Source organism: Bombus fervidus, chromosome 4 (assembly GCF_041682495.2).
Source record: "Bombus fervidus isolate BK054 chromosome 4, iyBomFerv1, whole genome shotgun sequence".
In the NCBI taxonomy this organism is placed as follows: Eukaryota; Metazoa; Arthropoda; class Insecta; order Hymenoptera; family Apidae; genus Bombus; species Bombus fervidus.
Window position 1 is genome coordinate 18828230 of NC_091520.1, and position 24930 is coordinate 18853159.

Sequence of the window (24930 nt, forward strand, 5' to 3'; positions counted from 1 at the left end):
AAGAACTCGTAACTGAATAAAACGAAGGTTTCCTAAATAACAATCATGGAACTAAATATGTAAATGATAAAGCAGTGGATGATAACAATTCGCCGAAAAGTAGCCTTCGAATTTTTTCGACCAACCCAATAGCAGTAACGATAATTCTGTCGTCGATAGAACGTGCTTATATACGAGTCTTTAATCGATCCATTAAAGAAGTATCTACGAGAAAAAATAAATAAAAATGTATGTTAAACAGAATCGCCGAGGCATCCCATTAGAAACATGATACGAGATTTACGCAAATGGAAATCATACCTGTTCCAGTTCCCCGTTGCTTCATAAATTATCGCAGTTTATGATATATTATACCGTGAAATTTCTTCGATTCCAGACCAACGTAATTAGCGATAAACGATCCATGCAATGACATCATCTTAAGTCACCTATTCGTCACAGGATTCGCGAAACCGTGTCGAAGAAATCTTCTTAAATCCGTTTTATCCTTCCTTCACTTTTATTTTTTCTCTACGTGTTTTCATGTCACGGTTAAGTCAAACGTTAGATCGCACAGTCCGCCTTACGATCGATATATACCAAGTGTGTTTATTACCAAGCGTTTTTAATGTGCGTTTATCATCTTCCATCCGCGCGACGTCCTCAGACGAGGGGAATCGCGAGAGAAGCTGTCCTCGCGAGGCGTTTCGCGCGTTAGAACGGAATTATCCGAGAAAACATGTTTCTCGTAGTACATCAGCGCGCGTACAAATTTATTACTAAATAAATAACTCGGTGCGATAAAGTGCGCAGCGACTGGGCGCGCGTACGCTCCAAGCAAATCCGTCTGTGCGCGTTTTCGTGGCGACGCGACGGTTCGGAATGCAGGAGACGCGCGAGACGAAAGTAATCGAATACCATCTCGAGTTCGAGGTATATATAAGTACGCGATTACGAACGGTCGCGTAAGGGAAACGAGGAGATACTTAATGAACGACGATCAAGGCGCTACGTATTGGTTATACAATATTCTTTATTTTACTTCGTATTTTTTCGTCGAACACTACCGAGTGTTTGTACGCCTATCGTCTAATCCTCATCACCCATTCCTTTCTTTAGCTGCGTGACTTTTTATTTTTCATCGACATCTGCAATTCACATTGTAGTCTCCATAACGAGTTACGATCTTCTAACGTGAAAATTAAAACAAAGACCGTTGTGTTTGACATTCCAGGAGAAAAGACGTGCGCACCGACGTATTCGTGAGACTGACAGACTAACAAGTAATTAAAATCGCGTTAAATAAGGCTCGACATAAATAAAAGAAATCTCGATGCGGCTTAACGAAACACTGGCCATTCCTGAGCGTCGAGAGATAGAAACGGAGATTTCGTGCGTCTCTCGAACACTCTCGCTTACTTCGCGATTCTCCAAACGCGTTTACACGAAAGAACAAAAATACCACACGCACAGGCATAATATATAATACATACATGTGTCCGTACCTGCGTACGAACTCGTTACACGCGTACGTTAGCGCGGTTATTATTTAACGTTAAACTATCACGTGGTTTTTACTGGCACTCTCTCTCTCACACACACACACACACACATACACACACGCACATATATATATATATTCTCCCTCTCGTGCACTCGAACATGTATGAGAGCTGAAAGGCACCGGTTAAGGCACAATCGTCTGTCTCGTTGTAAGGATGTATCGAGCCGATCTTCGGCTACTTCGTCAACGAACACCTGGCGAAGCTGTAGCCGACCAAAGGGACCGTGTATGTCTGTCGGCTAATACCGAGGGCTTGAGCAATTTTACGTCGACCCGATCGCTGATCGTAAAGTCATTCGTGCAATGTAAGGCTGGTGACGTCCGCTCTTCCGTACTTTTCCTACTGTCGCTGACCATCCGTTATTTCACCCTTGCATCTTGTAGTTTCTCAGATACCAGATATCTTTCCTTTACATCCACGCCACTATTTTCGCATTATTTCACTCGATTCTCTAATTTTTTACCAGTCCTTCGACGCCTTCTCCATCTTCGTTTCGTCTCGTCCCTATTCGACGAAAAGCGTTTTCCTTCCACGTTCTTCACAAGATCTTTACTCTCCCCAAGATCTCCAACAAACGTGGTAAGTCATCTCCTCATCCCCGCGAAAGGACAACAATATGAGTCTCTGTGCGCGAAAGAGGCTGGCAGCTCTCCGAGCAACGCCTTCGAGCGACGATTCAACACCAACCAGTCCAGTTCCTATCGAAAGCTGTCCGCGAGCTGGCCGAGCAGGGTCACGTCTTTCTAGTGAGATCGAGGGGCGGCCCCGTGTCCTGTAGCAGCTCGTTGTCCTCGCTGTCCGTCGACCTTTCCTCTTCCGTGCTACCAGTCGCATCCACCTCTTGCCCGTCCATCTTGCCAGCCTTCATACTCAAGTCGATCGGTTCTTCCTGCTCTGGACCCAAAGAACGCAGAAACGCTAGACTCTTATCGTATGCTTCTATTTGACTCCTTTGACAACCTCCGTCCACTTCTCTGCACTCGTCACGGGCACTTCGATTGTCATCGTCCCTTTTAGGCGACGGTGTCGACCTAGGACTCACGCTATCGCTCGAAGAACTCGTTAGGCTAGCTACCATTTGTGGTGTGCCAACCTGGTTCACATAGGGGACTATGAATCGTTGTTGAAACGGGAAAAATGGCGTGTTTAATAGCTGCATGTGTGTCAGAGCTGGATGAAAGAACGGCGGTCCTCTCCACATGGGAAACCTGGACACTTCCGGCCTGAGTAATTCGTGAGGTGCCCTGACCAGGTCCATCGGCCTCAATAGAGGATCCTGGCTGGCTCTTGCTGGAATATCTGGTGCCCTTAATTGAGCAGGAATATCCTGTGGCCTCAGGTCGTCTCTTTTTGGAAACCTGTCCTGATGGTGCTGATGATGATGGTGATGGTAACTATTCGCGGTGGTGGTTGTCGTCGTGACGATACCCACGACACTAGTGGCACTCGTTGTACCAGGATTCTCGTTATTATTGTTGTTATTGTTCGCCACGTCCAACGAGCCGAACGCCTTCTCGTACGCGGACTTTGGGTCTTTGATGAGGCGCGTTTGAGCCTGGTGCGACTGTTCCTGGAGGAGGCAGTGGATTTTGAACCAGTTGGAGCGGCGTCCGTAGCGGGAGCCCGACTTCGACATACCCACCATCAGACACTTCCTCAACCGGCAAGCTTTGCACGCAGTGCGATTCTTCTTGTTGATCACGCACACGCCACCGTTCTTGCATTCGGAGATGCTGCCCAGGTTGTTGTAGGTGCGCCCGAAGAACGACTGTGGAGAAGAGAAACGTTCGACGCGGGCTTGTTAAATGAATGGAGTTAATAATTTCAATTAAAGTCGATGGAAGCCCTTGTAAAAATTAAAGAGAAGGAAAATTATCGATTATATTAAGACACGATACAGACGAGCGTGATCGCGTGCGTTTTAGCAATCTGCTGGTTTATATGGGGAAATAGACGAGCTTGCGATCCAGTGTATTTGTATAAAACCTCCGCTCGAAAGTTTTAAAACAGTTATTGTACTAGCTACAAAATTGAAAAATCACGTACATAATGAAGACACTAAGAATTTGATGGTTATCTCTACTAACGGAAGTACATGCTATTACTATATCAATGATTTTGTTGAGGCACGCGCGCAATTTAATGTTCATAATCTATAACAGATAGTAAAATTTTAGATTAAGTTAAAAGTAGAAGATGTCTAAGACTTTCGAGCCACTGTACATATATGCATACACGATTGTAACACGTCTGACGATTTTATACATTGCTTGCTGTTCAATGATAACGCACGAGGAAAAATCGCTCGTTTACATCGTATCTAAGAGTAATTTTCTATCCAAATAAACGTAATAAAATAAAACAATGCTGTTCGTAACTGAAAATATAACTAACGAGATTCGTAGGTAGAATTATTTTGATCGACAAGAGAAAAACGCGTGCCCTATTTTTAAGCTTATGTCGATAAAAGATGGCTCTATTACAACCCAAACAGATCTGCATTCTTTCCAGCAACGACCAGTACGTGTAAAGAAATCACCACAAAGAAATTACACGTTTTATACACAATCGATCAATTTGGTTACGAAAACACGAATTCGAACTTTCCACGAGAAACATGAAACCGGAGACCCGTGGGTCAACACGGTCGGTACAGTGCCCGGTAATTGTAACGTGAGGATGATGCACGCGTCTGCACGCTTAAGGCTACAATTTTATTTGCATTCGAATGTGTGTTCGAAATATGTACATATATATGTATATATATATATATACACACATATACCTTGAGGAAGAAAAGAGATAAAGAAAAAATGGGTAGGAGAAAGACGAAGAGTAGGAGCGAAAGATGCGAGAATATAAACGGCCATTGAAATTTTTCCGTCGGTCTGATGATCTAAAGAGAGCAAAGGGGTTCGTGGATACTGACCTTGCAACCTTCGCACGTGAAGGCCCCGAAGTGAAAACCCGCGGCCGGCTCTCCGCAGACCCTGCAGAGCTGATTCATCTGCAACAAAAAGATGCGACATGTGGTTACGCTTCGGCTAAGAAACCGAAGACGCTTAGAATGCAGCGGTGATCATGCTGCAAGCACGCGCAATATGTGCCAATCATGGAAGCGTTTCTTGCTCGTCTCACGACGATCTCCGCCACGATGTAGACGAAGAAGAGAAAGACGAAGAGAAAGAAACGAACGATGAAGATAAGAAAAAAAGCAAAGAAAAATGAACGATAAAAGAATAGTAATTTCTTGGACGCAGGCGAACGATACCAGATAAGAAAGCATCGGCGATATCCATCGACGGTGCTCCTGCTGCTAACGCTATTTATTTCAGTGACGATCGCGGGACACCGTTTAGCGACGTTGGGATTTATCATTTCGATGTTCGATCAGCTCCTAGTCTATAGGACATTCGAGTATCCCGTGACGTTTTCACGTCCAACTGTTTCAACTAAACCTTTGACTACACCGTACACCGATTTAAGATTGAAACGCGTGTACCGAATGCCGTGTATCTTTGAGAAAAGTCTTGGATGATTCGCGCGTGATTTATCGCACGACCGAGAAAAGGATACATGAATGATGGGATCGATTCGTGGCATGGCGATTCCGTTCGAATCGATCGTAACGTTATTTGATTGGCTGCCAATCACCAAGCAACTTGTTCATAAGAGTTGAGAATCGTTGAGATATGTACAGAGATGGAGAAAGACATGTGTGCGTGTGTGCGTGCGTGTTCGAAAAGAGACGTAGTCACGATAAAAAGGGGACCTTTTCTTGCCTTCTCCCCGGAGGTTGCAAGAAGAACCGGGGATTCGGTTGCGAGACCATGTTCCTATTAAAACCTAGTTAGCCAGTCATTACGGACTGCATCGTGTAGAACGCAGAGGTTCGGTCGCGACGATCCAACGAGAAAGGATGACCGACACGGGAAAGGTAAAATCGTACGTGGACGGGAGAACGTGCATACGATTCGTAAATAATCATGTTGTTTCGTACAATGCTTCAATGGGAGGGTGTATCGAATTTTTATTGAAAATATTTGAAATATCTGCGTACAGAATTTACTTCCACTTTGTAAATCTTTATACGAGATATACCAATTAATTTCATCGAGAGTTTTTTTATTTAAGTTGATATTACAATGTCGGTGTACGTAATGGATACGACGATCATCTGATGTAAACAAGCAGTAACAGAAATAAATTCGTACGTGAAAGAGAACGCGCGGAAGAATCGTGCTAGACTCGATTCCCGTATCGCAACGAAGGGTGTATCGATACCAGTTTGCGATTTCGTAACGAAAAGGTAATCGTCCATGTAAAGGGAGCGTACGTCGAAATAACATTACATCAGCTCGCATACGTACTTTCAAGAGAATCGAGAATCTCTCGGAATTGCGAGGATCAAAGGTCCACGATGGATGTTTCGAAATATTTTTAGAATTCGATTTTTCTTGGCGTTTTAATCGATACGCTGGTATACGTATCCGTTACACGGTGGTAACTCGCGTGAGATCGAGACGATTCGGAGGAGAAGCCTCGTTTGACGTTCTACTCGAAAGAATTTGATCCATCTTTTGCTTAGACACTGCGTGTCCGTGATAGTTCGAGCGTGGAATGTAATGTGGTAATCGGTTACGCGTGAAAAGGTGTCTTGACGAGTTGGACGAGATGATCGACAGCGAACAAGGATTAAAAAAAGTAATTAGAGGATTCGATGATGAGAGAAACTGACGTGTTGTTTACGATCCAATCGTTTTCTTCGTGAAAGAGCAAACCAAGAGTCGGAGAGCTTTAAAGGCTAAGATAATAGCGTCGATCGTCTTTGCATGGAAAATCACAAATGGTTGTCGAAGTGTCATATGGTAGGTTTGATGGGAAGATACTTGGACTGTAAAAACGATCAGTGTTTGGTTAATGAAGGGAAACACAAGTGACACGATAATGTTATGCCATCTTTTAAGAATTGTTGGATCTGTTTTCCCACTATCTTTCAGCAAACAATTTTTAATCGTGTCTTATTAATTCAACGATCTTTGACCAAGCATATAAGGTCACTCTCATCCTCTGATCGTAAGAATCAGACTTACTCTAGCAGTGTTACTTTATATCTCTTTTTTATTTGTCAAATTAAAAGTCTCATTAAATAGAGATCATCTTCGTCATGCTTAAGACAATTATATAACAATGCTAATATCATCCATTCAATTATCTTATACTCTGTTACTCATAATTATATCTTGATACGGGGAATACAACTAGTACAATACTGATATATATCGTGTACCCTATGCCATCTTATATACAGCCAATTATAAACCCGAAGAAAAAGAAACCTCGACGCCATTGATTCCCACCGAATCAACGAAATTCTCCTCTGACGATCTTCCGTCGCGCCAAAGGATGAACGTTCGTACCGTGGCGCGTATCAAAAATGATTTCCCGTTTCAGCGAGTCCGCGTATCTGGGTGAGTCGGCGGCTGATGGCTTCTTGTGGGAACGGCCGGCTAAAGCGCATAGCCCGAGCCCAGGTAAAAAAGGTTAAACATCCAACAGATGACGCGGCTGTGTCACCTTGCTTCTAATCCCTGCACTCGCGCGGTACACTCCAACGGAACTAAATAATGTTCTTCGTGTCCTCTCGATGGACTCTAGCGTTGCCACTAATCCCCCCCTTCTTCGCCATCCTTTCCGTTGTTCATGCCACGGCGCTTAACTATTTCAGTTACTACACGTAGTTTTTTCAAGTAGAATTACCCTGTTATGAGACGTCTTGCAGAGCCCTTGGTCCACAGATATGGTATATTCTAGTAACTGGAATAGTTAAATGAGGGGATGTTAATGTACGGTATGTTCTCGATGTTTTCGAACTTTAAAATGTAATTACAACTAAGTTACAGAAAGTAGCGCTTGAGTGTTACAAGAACCAAAAAATTGGATCCGAATTACAAGAGAGAGAATTGTAACTCTGAAACTAAGGTTATTTTGATCCATGTTTATTGAAACTTCCTTGGTTTGTCCTAATCAGTACCACTCGTTGCTCGAGTTTGGCACCAACTTTTTGACATACCCTACATGTGTCTTCCTAAAAGTCATTCATTCTGTCAAACGTTATACACGATCCTTTTTCAATTCTTTCGTTATTATATCAAGAATTAGTGATCAATAGATCAACAACAAATTTGTTTATTCTGTGTAAAATTCCAGATTAAATTACGGTGATGAATCTTAAGCGATTCAACGCGCACTGGTATTCGTCGAAACACGTATCCACCGTTGTAACCATAGGCTAACGCATTCTACCAGATGTCTCTCGACCGCCATGATATTTCGACCTCTCTTGGTTCGACCGCTTAATCGCACACCCGCATCCTGCACGGGGACGTCTCATTAAGTAACGGCGCGAAGGTAATGCCGATGACGAATGACACTCGAGGAAGAAATGAAAGTAGCGTGCTAACCGGGGATATTTTTCCCCGCGTTACACGGCTGATGATTCGCCTTTACGCCGTGGCGCGCACGCACGCTTCACGCCACTTTTTTCAAAAGGCCCACAGCAGCAAAAGGCGCTGCTGGGAAATGTAGGCCTGTCGGAACAACGGTGCCTTTATCCTCCTCAGCCTTTTTATCCTGGAGTCAAGCACTGGGATTGGGAGGCCATGAAGCGTAATTGCCCGGGATTTTTATTGGGTAATTGTTGCTGGAAGGGTTGAAGATGACGTGAATGACGGAGATGACGTAGATGATCTCTGAGACCAGAGAATCGTGCGAAAATTAAGATTATTTTACGTTGGAGAATTTTATTGCGAAGTAGGAATGTCGATGGAATGAGAAAATTGCGAGGGTGTTGTTTTAATCGTTGCAACCAAGCTGCGTTACTTTCTCATGCAGACATTAGCGACGACTCGAAAAGCGAATACAAATGCGATACAAGATATAAATTTTATTGCTTGGTCAAAGTTAATTAGATATATCCAAAAAAGTAAACTTCGTTTTTCTTTAGCTGTGAGAATAAAAATTATAATCGTCCGATAAACGACATTAATTTGCCCGAATATTCACAACTTTTCGAAAAAATGTAATCCCTCGTGATTTATAAAATACTATCGCGAATATTTATATGAGAGACTATTTATGTCCTCTATGCAGGAAAATTGTAAAATAAGAGTATAGCGGAATGAGAAAATTCTAAGGAAATTGAGATTGTTTTATGTAGCAGAATCGTAGAAAAGTTGTAAGGAGAACAAAGGCGCCGTTGTAAAAAAAATATGGAAGCAGCGAGGTTTTGAAATGTTGGATAGGTTTTCCCTTTATAATTGAATGACGTTATGTGACTGTAAATCAAACTATTAGAGATAAAATGGGCATGTCGAACTGTGGAAAGACAGTAATTGTAAAAAAGTGTAAGATGAGTTCCTTTGTGTCTTTGAATAGTTGCGAACATTTTACATCTTCATTCATTGCGAAAAGGCAGTAAAATATAATACTCTACTAAAAGAGTCAGTAATATACTTACTGCCTTTAGCAAAACGTAGTAAACGTAAGAAACTGAAATTGATCGTTTAATAGATATTGCTTGTCTTCATAGTTGAGCTCCGATCATCTTTTGTAACTCCATGTTTGTATCTTATTGAAGATTCACTATCTCCGATCATTTTCACTCGCGCACCACGATCGAGAAATTCGAAATATCTCCTATATTAAATCATTCGTGCAATTACGTAAGCTGACAAATTTTATGAATCGTTCCGATAATAGAAAATAACAATTTTAATTGATACAAATGAACCGCAATCTCCGATACGCTGTCTGTTCCGATCATTGCTTCTATTATAACTGGTTCTCATATCGGTTCTACAGAATCATTGTCCCGTTTGCTTCACATCGGCAGAACGAAACAGAAGCAGAATCAATTCCCGTACCAATTTACAATAAAGGTAATTTATTAGGTATCTTTCGTCATTTAATTTTAATGTCCAGTTCCTCCTTGATAATAAATTGCGATATATTTAATCTTTAAACTTGGAAGTTACATTTTATAAAAAATGATATACCTAGTGAATTACGAAAGCATTTAAAAACAAAACTGTTCTATACCGATACTCTTATCCATCGTATCATGCCATTTCATATCGTATCATTTTCCCGAGTAATTTGCATACAGAAAACGAGAGGAAGACGCGAGTCGAAGAAAGAAAGATTTGGAAAGGAATAAGTGAAAAAGATAAAACTCACCACGTCGGTGTTGGCCGCTGCCGTGGCGATCGTCGACGTAGGCGTCCACCACCCCGCGGTGGCGGATGTCGTACTTGTAATGACACCAACACCCGTTGCTACAGGGATGGATCCGCTCCCAGCCAATCCTGCCGAGCTCGACAAATCGCCCACGTCCATTCGATGTTCTTTAATCTCTCGATGCAAACCGTTCACGCCGGTCCCTCGAGCCGTCTGTTCCGTGTTCGATGTCGCGACCCAACATTTTCGTGCGTGTCTTACAAGTGCCGACGCCGTTGAAAATTTCCTGGGCCACCGCGGATTCTCACGATCTCTCCCGGCAAACCCGGGACCACCGGGACCTCTGCCACCTTCCCTCCGCTTTCCCGTTTATTATCGTTTGAGAGATTCTTTCAAATTCTTTCTTTCGTTCCAGGTTAATTTTGTAGAGTGATTTGGTGTTTGTGGCTGGTACGTGGAAAGAAACGTGATTTCTTGGGTCGATTCGATAGCCTCTACTGTAATTATAAATATGGAACGTGATATTTCGTGATTTAACTGAACACTTGGCTTGCACGCTGCTTAATTATATGTGTCGAATGGATTATGAATACTTTAGATATATGTATTTTCTATTTTTGTAAAACGATAGGTAATATTTGTCGATTCTGATGGTTTTAACTGACACGTTACACCGCTCCGTTTCCTTTCCGTACTTCCTCTTGAGTATAAAGCCTGTATCGAGAAGATCGTCAGAAACAGAAACTTTCTGGCAGAAATAATTAGAAGAGCAAAGAGCTTGGCGTAGAAAATGTACAATCGGAAACACGATAATTAACTTCACAACGGTTACTTAATACTCTTGACTCGAAGACTGACGTGCGTAAATTTTTACTGTTATCCAATTAACCGACGATATCATTCCATTTTTTTACGGATTTAAGCTTAAAAATTATCGAAGAAGAAGAAATATTTCAACTCGCACCAAAAAGTAGAAACTGTATGTATATATGAAAAATAAAACGAAATAAAACGAAATAAATAAAGGAACAGCGAAGTGAGAATCTCAATAATACTCTGCCTATTCTTAATTCTCACAGTAATCACGCAAAGTAAAAGACAAAGAGGAACTCAATGATGCAGAGAATGTTCATTAAATTCCCCAAAAGGCTGAGTAAAGCATTCTTCATTCCTTTGAAAATGAAAGCAGATAGAATTGCACGGAGGAGGCGTGCTTCCGGCGAAGCCAAAACCATTCGCGGTCGCCATTTCTTGCGCGAATCTCGTCGAGATAACATGTCGTGTTTACAGCGGTGTAACGCCATTACCATGTTAACGGAGCCCGCCTCGCAAGAGACGCATAAATACAAGCGCTAATTACGGCGCCGACCACGTATTAATTTCATCCGTGCGCGGGAACCGAACCCGTGTACGCCTGGTGAACCGCGACGCGTGTAAGCGTGCCCGTGCTTCCGATTAACGAGATTTCTTTTTTAATCCGTTCGAACAGAAACCAATACAGTCTTTGCAAACGTATTTTTGTCGAAAAAATATTCTACAGACAATGGTGATACTTTTTTAACATCGACGACAAATATTTTTATATTTCATTATAAAACACCGGGAAGGCTATTATTATGATCTATCCTATTCTAATCCTATTATCGGATACATAAATTTAAGTAGAAATCAACACGACATGTACAAGAATTTACACATGTATGTAATTTCGCGTTTTCGCGCCGTAAGATCGTGATTAGCTTCGAGCAGAGATGTTACGGTAAATGAGCCTTTTATGAGTCTTTTAGGTGTTTGAAATTAGTGTCTTATTATTGTCTTTGAATGTTTATGTTTCGATCTTGCTCTCGCAGTAACAAACAATAAGATTTTTAATATTTGAATTCAAATATTCCATTGTACTAAAATCCATAGCCGGAAACGGCTTGGATTCGACGATTCAACTATAAATGGGATCTTTATTTCCTTGTAGACGGCTTGTTTCTATATATACCAGAAATACATTACATCGCCAAAACATCGTAGAATTTAAATTAAATATCCAAGAAACCGCTAGAAGATTGATTTCTAGCTATCGACGATTGACGCGACTCGATCGAGGAAGCGCGAGGAAAATTCGAATGATGCATGGACCGGGAAGAAACGTTCCGTTTTCATTCTCTCTCTCTCTCACACACACACCTCTTTCTATCCACCTTCTAGCCGATTCGGAAAATAGTCTCTGCACGATATCGAACCGATCGAACGAAGTAACGGGTAACACGACGGGGACCGCGACGCGGCGATGCCGGTGCATTTTATCGCGAGACGTCTTCCTTAAATAATGACAAATTAATTAAGGTGGCCGTATCGCGGCGCGGAAGACCGGTTTACATCGAGCGTATCGTCGCCTCTGCTCAACTCCTATAAATCCAACGTTTCTACGGGCCTTAACCGTTCTCGTTTACTGCTGGGAAATATAACGCGATGAAATGAATTTCCACGATCGTGAAACGCGCTTCGCGGAAAGGAAATTGTAATATTATTTCAATTTAACGACGAGACTCCATCGTGCAACGTTCAACGGCTTTGGCAAATGGCTTGTAATCAGCCGATCCCTTCCGCACGATAATTGATCCGATCGTTAAATTGTTGCGCGAAATTGACGATCCTTCACGGACAAAGTTCATTACCAATGGTGCATTTGCTTGTTCGATCTTCAAAGATCGTTCGAACGCTCGTTTTTTAACGTTGCGTCGATCGATATTGAAACTCGAAGCGTAATTAAAGTTTTGACAGCGCGATATCGACTAAAGCGAGAAACTCGTACCAAAAGAAATTGAAACGAAGAACAATAGGTAAGGTAGATATGCGAAAGAGAAAGGAAAGCTTCGTCCATATACTTTGCTAAGAATCATTCAGTTTCTCAAAAATTCATCTTTATCGATCTATAAAAATGAGGCGGAGACAGAAGATGACAGAATGCGAAATTAACTTTAAAGCATTTAATTTCATTCATACTCGTCAGCGTGTCGTTTCAACAGTATTTAGAAACTTTTCGCACCGATCGCGATCTGTTAAAAATATAATATAAAGAACATAAACTGTAAAGGACCATAACGGCTTTTCTATAATGAACAAACTGAATTCCTTAGTTAATTAATGTCCGTGTGAGTTTAATACGTCGCTGAACAAACGTGAAAATTCGCGTGTAATCCGAGCAAGCGTGTAATTCAAATTAACGAAAGAGGCATCCACTGAGAACTCGTTGTCGCGGAATTGTACGTAGGCATTGAATCATAAAAGGATGGGACAAGAAGCAAGTGAGAAAATAGCGAACACAAGCCACGTTGCACGATTTGCCAACGAATATTTTTCAGAGAACGATTCCCCGCGGGATCGGGCAAGAACAGAGAGGCTCTCGCAACGTTACCACGAGCGCAACAAGTTTGCAGTCCTTGAAATAATCGCTCTTTTACCCGCACAAGCGTTACCGCGTGTATGCAAACGTAATACATCGCGTCACTCTTTAGAAGACCGCCTGGCAAGCTGGATTAGCAGCATCGCACAATCCGTGTCCGAGAGGGACTAAAAACGACCAGGTCTCCGTCGACAGCGAAGCTATTCCGATTACTCAAGCTCACCGACACTGAACGTTTGTCGTAAAGAACACGGATTTCAAGTTCTTTTGCAGAAATATAAAGTTGAGATTATTTTGATACCTTCTTAGCGACTATGACGAATGTTAAAGTTTGAATTTTTACATAGTACATCGCATATATTCGACTTAAAGAGAAATTAACGCTCGATACGTTCCTGAAACATATTCGCGAATTAATATCGATACTTTTCTAATGATAGATTCTCCAGTTTGGTATATTTTTATGTTTTAAGGAAGCTGGTAGAATTTATAGTAGGATTCATTCGCGATTTTGACAACGACCAGTCCTAGTTAGTTAAAGTTCAATAGATCTATATACTTGAAACAAATTATTAAAATCGTATTACGTAATACGTATTACGTATTACGTATTTAAGTCACAGACATTGAATGTTAATCCTGATGAATATGATTTAACTTTCTCTAAAAAACTATTCGCGACTTTGACGATAATCGATTCACATCGAATCGTAATCGTTTATTAAAATCTCAGTATCTCAACGACCACCAAGGAAATATTCTACAAACCTAATTCGAAAGATTTAAAAATTAAACGTCGATCCCACAAACGAAACGTACCTATATCTCACGAACGAAAAAGGAATGATCTTATCCAAAAACAGCTAGACGATGGACAGACAAATATACCTATATATATATATATATATAAGTATAATACGCGAAGACCACCTAACCAAGATTGAAAAAGCGTTCACCAAACGTAGAATACGTTTCTAACGCGAGTAGAATACTTTCGTCTGACACAAACGGCGTGCGTTCACTACAGATGAACGCCTCGCACAGTTTTTTTCGACTTTCCCAGGCTGTCACGCATCATTAATATCCTAATTGTGCGTCAATTTTTTTCACCCTGGCTGACCATCCTTCGAGGCATCGGTGTTCGTAATAATAATGATTGAAAGGTGAAACACTCGCGTCAAAAGTATCGCCCATACACGTCTCTGTCTCTTTCTCCTCTCGTCGTCCTTCTTTTTGCTACTCCTCCATCACGTTTCGTATCTTTTTCTAGCGCTTCTTTTTTTCGTTTCGTCCTCTTCGTTCGTCTTCATTTCTTCTTTCTTTCTTTTTTTTTTTTTTTTTTTTTTTTTTCTATCGCAAGCATCACGATCACTGCCAGCCCGTGGCAGCCAATGAGTGACGAGCGGCTGCAACTTTAATGAACCGGTTGTGAGCGGCACGTCACACGGATATCATGGTACCGACTGCAGACAGTTGAAATTGTTATGCCCGGACGTCGTGACAAATTAATCGTCGACGCCGCCAAATCGACCGAGCAAGAGAAACAGAAAAAAGAGAGAGAGAGAGGACCGAATTGATTTTTCGTACTAGCCAGAGGCTAGCTGGCTCGTTAAACTCGCGCGCCACGATTCCTCACCCACAGATCGATATTCGAGTCGATGCAATAAGTTAGGGTCATTTAAGTCACCGTTAGTCTTTGATATTATAACGAGACGATGAGAAAATATCGTACACTTTAGGTTCAGCAAAAGGGAATATCAAAGACGAGAAAACGATTCGAGTCGGCATAAAGAACTGCTAGAAAAGTCATCGCAATAATCAAAATCAATATTCGTGGTAAAGATTTTCGTAGCGAAATTTTTCACGTTATGGCATCTGTACCTTTCTTCTCTTCTAACGAATACGATTTAACTATTGATACGATAGAATTATCTTATTGATAAATGGAAGATTTTGTCGAAAATAGGCGAAGACAAAGAATCGTGGAACTGATTCTTAAGGAAACAAACCTCGTTGGACGCGTAGAAAACCCTATTGTCCTGAAATTTTTTAATCGATCTCCTCTGTGTTCGAATTCTTCGAATTTGCAAAGCGAAATTCCAATACGATGAAACTTGCTCTTGTTCGTAGAACTTTTACTAGGAACAAGAATATACCGAGAACCGCTGCTAAAGGTACGTGAAAACGAAGAATTCCAAAATTGATCTTTCGAAGAAACAAACTCCGTGGAGCAACGCTTCGTCATCGTACCAACAATTTGATGTAAAGCAACTGTTTGACCGTTGATGCGTATAGACGGTACAAAGAAACACTATGTAATAGATGAAAACGAAGAATTTTAGGATTAATTTCGAAGAAACGAACTGTGCTGAACGTACAGAAGACATCACTACTCTTACAGTTCACTGATTCATACAGCTCAGGAGAAACTCTGATGTGTTTTTAAATTTACGCACGTCAAGATTCCATTCGCGTGTCAAGTAGAATCTTCCCTTCGTGGTCGGACGTTTCTGCCGGCGCACAGCGTGTCATAAAGCAATCACAATCACTACGGATCAGCCGATTTCGATCTGCTATGTATACTCGACGACGTACTTTTTTCGTTCTAATCGCTGGCAAATGCGTCGACAAGCTCTCGTTCACGGTATTTTCGACGAGCTCGTTACACGTACCATCGGCTAACGGGACAACGAGTGGAGGGAGTTTCACTGGTGCGGTATTCTCCTGTCACGAGGCTTTGTTCTTGATTGGTTAACCATGCCTATGGTTGCCATGAAACTCGGTATCCCGAATCGTATACACACTCGCGGTCACTAAATAAAATTCTCGTGGGCTCGATAAATCCTCCAAACGATAAATTCTCCGATCTGCCGAGCGAAGTAACGAAGACTAATGGACGAACGAAATTGTAACTCTGGAAGATGGTGGACGAGGCGCTCGTAGCTGGAGCGTTGCCGCGATTAGCCGGTGCCGCGAGGCGCACCTCGAGCGGCGTCTACTCGGAATTCGAAGCGAGACACTCGGAAGCGACGGAGGCAGCCGCCACAACGGAAACGTGGAAAAAGGTCGATCGAAAGGAGGCGATTGAAAAAAAAATAGGAAAAAGATATAGGAGAATAAGATGGAAACGACGTAGAAGAGTGAGAAACACACGGTGGTGATGTCGAGAGGTGCACGAAAAGAAGAATGGAAGGAGGGAAGAAGGAGGAAGCGTGGGACAAAACGGGACGAAGAAGAAGAGGACGGACGTCGTGGCTGGACCACCGGCCGGCTCGGGGCGTGCGCTCGTGTAGCACGTGGCCGCGAGACTGAATATCCCCTACCTTGGCCACCTTCGTCAGTCCGTTTGTCCGCCTCGTCCTTATCTTACCTAGTCGACCGAGAAAGACTACCGCGGCCTTCTCTCGTTCTCTCTCCTCCCACCTTACGGCTGCACCTTCTCCTTCTCCATCCTCTTGCTTCTCTTCTTCTTCTTCCTCTTCCTTTGCCTGCTTCCATATATCTTCGCAGTCTTTTCTTCCTCTTCTTTCCGTCCCTTTTTATCCTTCCTTTTGTTCTTTACCCTTTTTCATTTTTTCTTCCACCGCTTATTCAAATTCTGTGCAGTCGTTCTCTTCTCGTCTCATAGTCCTTTTCTGCTCTTTGTCGTGTTTTGCCCCGCTCTCCTAATTCTTCCTCTCCTCGTTTTTTCCTTCCACGCTTCTTCGCTAATCTTCGCAGTCTGTTTCTATCGTTTGCCGTTAATCTATCGTCGCTGCTTCTTCTCCCGGTTCTGATCTCGCGAACTCGTCGATCTCTTCCAACGCACAATCCATCTCCAACGCGCTAGAGAGGAGCCTCGCGTTAGATGCGTGCGCGCAGCGATCTGACGAGGGTACATGGTTTAATTGAAATATTGTTATATAGTGGAAAGGAAATGCAGATTATACGGAGATTTGGAAATTTTCGTGTTTTTGGTTTTAGAGACGTTTAGGTTCTGTCTTGGAGATGAGAAGAAATTAGGGAAATTACGGATCGATCGACAAACTTTCAACCGAAATATTAGAATAAATAGTATTGCTAATTGTACACGTTTTTTTTTAATTAATTCTTAATCTCATACAGAAAACTAGGTGTAAAAGTAAGCGTTCGTACCTTCCGAATCACTCATCGTCCACGCGAATTCTCTCTTATAGTATTTATGTAATTATTAATGGAAGCTTGTAAAACAAGAAAAGAAAGTGTATAGAAAATACGTATGAAACGTAACCGAAGCTAAAAATTATAAACTTTCCACGTGGTGAGAACGTTTGCTAATCTCGTTTGTATAGCAAAGTCGACGGTCTATAAACTAACCGGACTGCCTTTTCCCGGGGCTTCTCTAAGTATCCAGAGATAAGCATCTATATTTAATGAGCCGTTCGTTCGACGACGTGATTTCCCCGTGCTTCGAGCACGGAGCACGTGCGGAAAAGCGTGCTCGCCATAAAACGCGCGCCGTTCTGCGTAACTGTAACAGCCATTCCCCTCGTAAACGTAATCGAAGAAAGTACCGTCGTGCCACCTTTTACGCGATATTCTGTTGATTGAAACGATTTTTCTGATTCTACGTGTAAATCATTACTTACGAATATTTTCTCGAAGGAAGCTTAATTTATATAGCGTTCCGATCAAGTAGTTTTTTATTTTTAAATTTAGTCTAATAAGAAGAAATAAAAATCTATTTTCTATTCTTTCTTATTCTTTCGTATACGAGAAAAACATCTTTCTTCCTTTGCTTCTTCCTTTTCCTTTTTAGTAGGAATGTACTGTTTGAACGATTACGTGCTACACATTCTTCATAGTGTGGCTAAAATAATATCGTGTAATAAATATATATCCAACGAGTAATATTTTATATAACGCAGAAACAATTAGCCATATCGTTCGAGGATTACTTGTATGAAAGTTAGAAAAGGTTCAATGTGCACGACCCGAAATGGAGAAGGGAGACTTGCACGCTCGTACTAGAAAGATGCGTGGTGATTTTAATGCCAGGTTGGTAATGTTGCGCAACGATGCAATAGAATAAAAAGAATAATACCGCGCAATAGAAAAATAACAATCTCAGTTGTATCTCTAACGTAACTGTCTAACTGATGCGGTTCGCCAAAATTTTCGATATTACAAACGAATGCTAATAAGGAATTCCGTATACTTGGGCTGATCTTTCTATGCATTAACTTCTTACATTCTGTGAAACGTAGAACAATCTCAAACTTTCGATATAACGTTGTAGGTATTGATGGAAATTAATCTTCCTTATAACGAATTATACGATTCTAATCTCGATCCAATCCATTTGATACCTGCATCATGCAATCATTCTACAAACGATAGCGGTCGTTAAGATTTGTTTATCTCGTTTCTTCAGCACGAAATAATTGCATCCGTGGAAAAACAGATTGTCTCGCGATCGAATAATAGTAATTAAAGTTCGAGCGATTCGTCGAGTAATCGGCACGTCGTGCGGCGGCGAAGTAAAAATCGTATTGATCTTTCTCTCCTTACGTAATCGCGATAATTATCGTCGTCGAACGCGAACAATCGCGTGTAATGCGCAGTTACGTCGTGTCTTCTTTAAAAACGGTGATCCGTCCGATAAAAATCTCGCGTCGTTGGAGAGCTACGCCTTCGTCGAGAATCGATCGAGGAAGATCCGCGAATACGTATATTTCAATTACACGCATCCTTGATATTTCCCTGCCAGCTCATTTGAAACCAGACAAATGGTATATTATGGTATTACAGTTGAATGGAATAAACGAGGAGAAGGAAACGTCGTTCGAAGTGGGAGGCGCCCGATCAGCAACCAATAGAAAGAGCCGCCACCCACGAAGCTATAAAAATTAATTTATCACATGGATCGCCGCCTACGCCATTGCTCCGTTCCTGGCCACCTAGTTTCGCAGCATCCCCCCAGATAGCGCTACCTGTCGGGTCTTCCCCGGTTAGAAACTCGTTTCGATCGTTTTTTCCCCGTTCCAATCGTATTTGGATATATATTGAACAAATTATCCGAATTCTTCTTCCTTCACCTGTGACAACATTAACGTATAGAAAATAGGCGAAAAAGGTTCGTGATAACGATGAAAAAAATGAATATTTATAGGGATACGTGGATTTGTAATTGTTTTTTGTTCTAAAAATTGCATCGTAAATGCATATTTGTCACTTTATTTATAGCTTTTTATCTTTCGTTTCACCGACGTTATCGGCTGTTATTCCACGACGATACATATTTGGCTTTCAAATTTGACCGTAACGTTTAAGAAGTAATCGGAACTTCCTTATAGAGGGCACCACGATACGGAGATGCTAGATAGCTAATTACCGTATGAGATACGAGGATAGAGGACTAACTTACCAACCGTAGTAATATCATCGAAGAAGAACTTCCATATCGTTGCACGGATTACTCGATGCACAGACGAGGTACGAGAATAAACGTAACGTTCGATGCTTTTTTGAGCCGCGCGTATCGGAGGTCCGCCGACGCTTCCATTTACCATTTCGTCTAGCGCTCGACGTTATCGATTTAGTATTAGCGCAAACGACGTACGAAATAAATTTATCACCCAATGTACTTTTTTCATCCACGGTTCGAAGGTCTCTAGAACTTCTTTATCTTTCTAATGTCATTTCCAATGTTACCGATTTAGCGATTTTAAGATTACGACGTTCGTAGTGATTGAAATTAAAACTAAATTATAACGCGAAATTACAAGCAGAGTAGAGGGCAGATCATAATTGTAAACGAAGTATACACACAGTGGCGGTCGAGAGTAACGAACTATAAAAATTTCAATATTATCGCGTTCTGAAAAACTTGTTAAATATGTAATTAACGTGGATTTAATTATTTAAACTACGGTATCAGGTGGACATATTAAAATATAAATTGTAAGCAAATTTTAAATCTTGCGAAAGAAGGATCGGTAATCTACTTACGCACTTTTAAACTTTTACTTAGTAACGAAAGTTATTTTATTTCGTAACGAAAGAATAGAGACGCCCAGTGATACATGTCCTTTTATACTCTGATCTTCGCTGTAGGGGAGAGGCTTGCTTACGTGGTGACCCCTACTGATATCAGAGGTGACAACATAAAGACTCGCATTCGCATATTTCGGGTGTCAAATACGGAGCAGCGATAGATACAAAATTTCTGAATAATTATATCGGTAAAACAGCAAGACGTCGGTAGACGAACGTCATAAATGTCACGTCTCTTCCATACCTCGTCGGTGATACAATCACCGACGTGTCGTCTGTAATAATTCCTATATTCGCCGCAAGAAATCGCAGAGGGCGTAAGAAACGCTCTGACTTTTTGGCAAGTCGGTATTTCATAACCTAAGACACGAAGTTCCATTTAATGTGCATTTAACATTGTATCTTGATCTTAGTCAATGGTCACACAGGAAACTCGCTTCTGGTTGCAGTTATCGTGTTTCGATAACATTGCCAAGTATCTTCGCTGTTAAAACAGTGATCTTGTTACCCTAAAGTTTAGCAACAATCATCGGTAATTCTAGAGATGACGCACGAAATTCAAGATCATAATTTAACCTTGGAAATCAGTCGTTCTCCTTCACCTACTTACCGTCAATGTGGAATTAAATTTATCGAATGTGACATGTAAACGAAATAGACACTTTTTTATCTTTGCCAATACTTGTGATCTTAAGAAAACTTTTTCGGAGAACTTCGATTTCATTGAAATGTACATATATTTTAACTTTTGTAAGTCTTCTATATTTCAAAAGTCTATTATAATCGTTAAAAAGAAATCGGATGATGAAATCGGAATTATACATATATATGTAGCCTATTTTTAAGCTTTAACCTTTTTACAATTATTTAAATATAGTTACATAGATATACACAGTTCCGAGTCGAAAAATTATTTTAAATTATTGGAGTAAAAACGCGGGTAAAACGGCGCAACAATTGACTAAAAAAACAATTAAAAGATAAATAAAATCGTTCGAGTCAAACCTAATTGTATATTTATGTTCATGTTTGTACATCATCGTCGTATGTTCTTGAACTCGGTTGCCACTTGTGTATGTGAATTTTTGGTTGATTATCGTCCCATTTCGTCTCGTGCGTTGAAACGTGTAACTTAATCGTACCACGATTATTCTCACGATGTGGTCTTACTTCGATGTCTAATTTCGGCATACGCGGAGGATGGTGACCTAAAAAGATAGATCACAGTTGACTGCTCGATGATCGTTATCTGCCTTCTTCGCTAATTTCTTTCTTGTTACTAACGAAATATGGCATTTAATAATTAATTAATTAATAACGCAACAATCGAAGCATCGAGTATGTACTCGCAAGCTTCGTAAGTGTTTGAAATAAAATCTTCGTGCGAGACACGCAAGACTATTAATTACGTTTCATTGCTACATAATTCGTATGATATGATATTATACTTTTAAATGTAATCATTACGCTGAAAGATGAATATTATCGTAGTTGTACATGACTAATAGTATCGATGCGATCTGCGGCACGATCATCAATTAACATCGTTAATATGTAACGTTTTTATATGAGATAACAGATATTAGAAAGGATACTGTTCGTACCATTGTTTTTATTATTGTTAGGGCGAATGTTACTCCACATTGGTCGATTTTGATTTTGTCCTGGAAAGCGAATAGTCGTTCCCTGGGAGGGACGAACGGTGCCTATGCTCGACGTGGCAGAAGAATGCACGAAACCAACGGAAGATGCGGCAGAAGAAGTTGCATGCCCGTTTTGGGTACTGCCCGACGAAGTAGCAGCTGCACTGTCGAAACCAAACACTTGACCGTTGACATTCCCTACATTACCATATATAGGATAATATTGACTGGCAGCTTCAGATACAGCACCAGCGATTCCCGTTGATCCTGCGGAGAACGACACCGACTGACTTTGTGAAACGCTCCTGGCAACAAATATATACATTGTTACAGTAAAATTGTCTTATGGATCGATAATTCGACCCATATTTAACACTAACAATTTTTCTCTATCTACATTCTGTACAATTTTGCTATATTGTATAAGATTTGAAGAAATTATTTATTTTTTTATTATAAAATTACTTATTCTATTATCTATAGTTTGTGCAATGTCTTCTATAGAGTAGGTATCTGTTATTATCCTAATAATATCCCGTAGAATGTCTTTGTAGCTTGATCGAACAACAGATGTACAATAATATATAAATTACTTTATTTAGGGTTTCCAATAATGTGCAATGTGTTGGATTTGTGGATAGTTAATCGATTCATCGTTATGTGTTACAGAACAGTTTGATAGTTGCTTAATATTTTAACACGAATCAATTGCCGCGAATCAATCGTTTAGTGTTAGAGACTATCCCTGGTATGTGACCGATCACGAGAACGTACCCACTCGCCTCCGACGATGGACGATTGAAGCTGTTGCTTTCGGAGTAGCTAACGCCTTCAGGGACTAGTTGAAAACCCAAAGAATGTGCATTGTTTCCCGCGTTTACGTTGATATTCGTGGTGATTGGAATGGACAACGATCGTCCGCTTTTTACATCGGACGTCTTGATGAGTTGCTCCGGTATGAGCTCCGGTGGTGTGTTCCATCGTCGTTCGTCTTCCTCTGTGAGAAGGGCACGATCATCTATGGAACGAGACACGCCCCTCCATGACACGTTTAGAAAAAATCTTCCATAGCTACGTTTTAATCGTAGGTGGCTCTCGTCTTATACGAAACGTCGCAAGCAGCAAATTGCAACCGAGAACCGCGTAATAATTTGAAGCATTAAGAGCAAAAGCGAGTACATCGTTTTAGCTGTCTCAAACTAATGCGAGTACAAAACATTTAATACAACAATTGATTTCATTCCATTAAAAAGAAAAAAAAAAAGAAATAAGAATCCTCTCACCTTTAAGCGATTGATATAGCTCATTGGAATAAGTTAATAAAGGTTGATAAAATAAGAGATCAACGCTAGGAATTAAAATTCAGAAAAATATGGCTTAGCTTCTTTTACTCTCGATATTTCATTTTCCAGTCAATTTTCAATACGAAAGAAATATATTATTTGTGTTAGTTTTATATTTTATAAGAATACTTTAAATTCAGTACGTATTACCAGCCTTCGGTTTCCTTGCAACATTAATCAAACTAATAATCCAAGTTTTTAGATAATCGCGAGATAATAGTTATTTGCGTAAAAACAGTGAATCGCGCACACACGAATGAAATGTAAATGAAAATGTTTAAAGATAAGAACGCACCACACGATACTATATTTTTAGGCTGAGAAAGTATTTTTACCTGCCCACGCCACTAACAACACAAAACACAACGGCACAACGTAAAAGATGCTCCTGGCCATCTCTGAAAACGTTCTGACTCGCGTGCGATCGTTCTCCGCCCTTTTTCAATAAGTATGAGCGACCTTAAAATCCTCGTTGGTATTCATCGTGTGTCCACCCACGTAATACTCTTCGACGAATAGAGTTACAATCGCGCAATGACTCGTACGCGCGTAAAGAAACGGGATTATCGAGAAATAATCGTTAATTTGGAACAACGTAATTTTCGAAATACTACGATTCACGAAATACATACATATTTGCTATGAAAACTTTATTTGCTTCCGAGTTTCATAGAAATTATTATCCTCCAACCAAATATATTTACAATGTTTCGCCGTATATTTGCAACGTCTTAAAAAACAGCGATCTAAAAATGTAAAACACTATCGAAAAAGTCTATGTACTCACTCGTTGTCTACATAAATATTCTATATATTTTTACTACTAAAATAATCTTACCGAGACCTCAAACGCTTAATAGAAAAAGAAAGTGGAATCCTCTTAACGTGTTCTTTCGCGTTTATTCAAATTTGTTTAGAATATAGTCGATGTAAAAATTAATCGTAAAAAATTCTTCTGCGTCTTAATTGCAAATTACCGTCTTCGTCGTTGTGCATTCGGAATGTTCCATTGTTATTGATCGAAAATTTCATTCGCGGATGACGTTCAGATAATTCAGAATTATCATGGATCTTAATATCACTGTTTCTCGTTAGCTTGCTCAATCGTTTGCACTATGTTTTCATTGGTGACGTTTTCGGATTTCCCGAGCTTCTGATTCTCCTCCATCGGTTGATCGATTTGGGGTTCATCGAATTCGTTCGCTACCGCGTTCCAATTTTCCAGTATTTCGGATTTTTCAACCGGTCCGACGATTTTATCGTTCTCGTTCGTGACTTTTGCTACTCCTTTTCGTTCGTCGATTTTCGACGACGTTAACGTTTCCTTTTCATTCGCCTTCGTCTCATCGTACGGTCTCTTCGTCGATGTTCGTCCGACTGTCGCCTTTTATCGTCGTCGACTCGTTTTCCGTCTGCTCTTTTTTGGTATTTTCTACAATGTCTCTTGCTTTCTCGTTCACGATATCACTGTCTATCGACTTTGCTTTCTCCAACTCCGCATTTTCGGAACCCTTCCGGGTTTGATTCTTGTTTGGATGTTGCGTCGAGTAAAATGGAGACGTGTTTACTGTGTTTGGAAAATTAATTATATTACAATGCGATTTAAATATCATTTTTCCATAGAGAGAAACACGATAAATCCATGTTTCTTGACATTTAGTTTTTTATCATTTGATAGCTAAAATTCAGTACAAATTCAGTGCAAATATATGTTAGCTTTTAAAAATAGGTCATCAGTCTGAGATAAAATT

The 24930-nt window shown here is 40.6% G+C and overlaps 2 protein-coding genes across 4 annotated transcripts; both read right to left on the reverse strand.

Annotated features, from left to right (window-relative positions):
* Nucleotides 1-994: 994 nt before the first annotated feature.
* On the reverse strand, nucleotides 995-16457 carry LOC139986531 (uncharacterized). Of its 2 annotated transcripts, none has more exons than XM_072001945.1 (4): nucleotides 15852-16457; nucleotides 9783-10279; nucleotides 4474-4551; nucleotides 995-3312 (listed from the first exon to the last, which is right to left on the reverse strand). In XM_072001945.1, the coding sequence occupies exons 2-4, from the start codon at nucleotides 9939-9941 to the stop codon at nucleotides 2278-2280; spliced, it is 1272 nt and encodes a 423-aa protein (XP_071858046.1). In that variant the 5' UTR covers nucleotides 9942-10279; nucleotides 15852-16457; the 3' UTR covers nucleotides 995-2277. The 2 variants fall into 2 exon arrangements, with proteins under 2 accessions (XP_071858046.1, XP_071858047.1); XM_072001946.1 differs by having other exon boundaries at nucleotides 15775-15855.
* A 4661-nt stretch (nucleotides 16458-21118) lies between these two features.
* Nucleotides 21119-23780, reverse strand: LOC139986533 (uncharacterized). Of its 2 annotated transcripts, none has more exons than XM_072001949.1 (4): nucleotides 23515-23780; nucleotides 22611-22833; nucleotides 21798-22141; nucleotides 21119-21401 (listed from the first exon to the last, which is right to left on the reverse strand). In XM_072001949.1, exons 1-4 carry the CDS (start codon nucleotides 23573-23575, stop codon nucleotides 21217-21219), a joined length of 813 nt encoding a protein of 270 aa, XP_071858050.1. In that variant the 5' UTR covers nucleotides 23576-23780; the 3' UTR covers nucleotides 21119-21216. The 2 variants fall into 2 exon arrangements, with proteins under 2 accessions (XP_071858050.1, XP_071858049.1); XM_072001948.1 differs by having other exon boundaries at nucleotides 22611-22854; nucleotides 23515-23774.
* Nucleotides 23781-24930: the final 1150 nt, after the last annotated feature.

Excerpts from the sequence above, each read along its gene's own strand:
- LOC139986533 (XM_072001948.1), bottom strand. The coding sequence starts at position 23,575 with ATGGCCAGGAGCATCTTTTACGTTGTGCCGTTGTGTTTTGTGTTGTTA. Across the intron at positions 22,142-22,610 it reads CCATCGTCGGAGGCGAGTGG|GAGCGTTTCACAAAGTCAGT; the intron begins GTACGTTCTCGT and ends ATTTGTTGCCAG. Across the intron at positions 21,402-21,797 it reads TAACAATAATAAAAACAATG|GTCACCATCCTCCGCGTATG; the intron begins GTACGAACAGTA and ends CTATCTTTTTAG.
- LOC139986531 (XM_072001945.1), bottom strand. The coding sequence starts at position 9,941 with ATGGACGTGGGCGATTTGTCGAGCTCGGCAGGATTGGCTGGGAGCGGA. Across the intron at positions 4,552-9,782 it reads CAGCGGCCAACACCGACGTG|ATGAATCAGCTCTGCAGGGT; the intron begins GTGAGTTTTATC and ends TTTTTGTTGCAG. Across the intron at positions 3,313-4,473 it reads TCACGTGCGAAGGTTGCAAG|TCGTTCTTCGGGCGCACCTA; the intron begins GTCAGTATCCAC and ends TCTTCTCCACAG.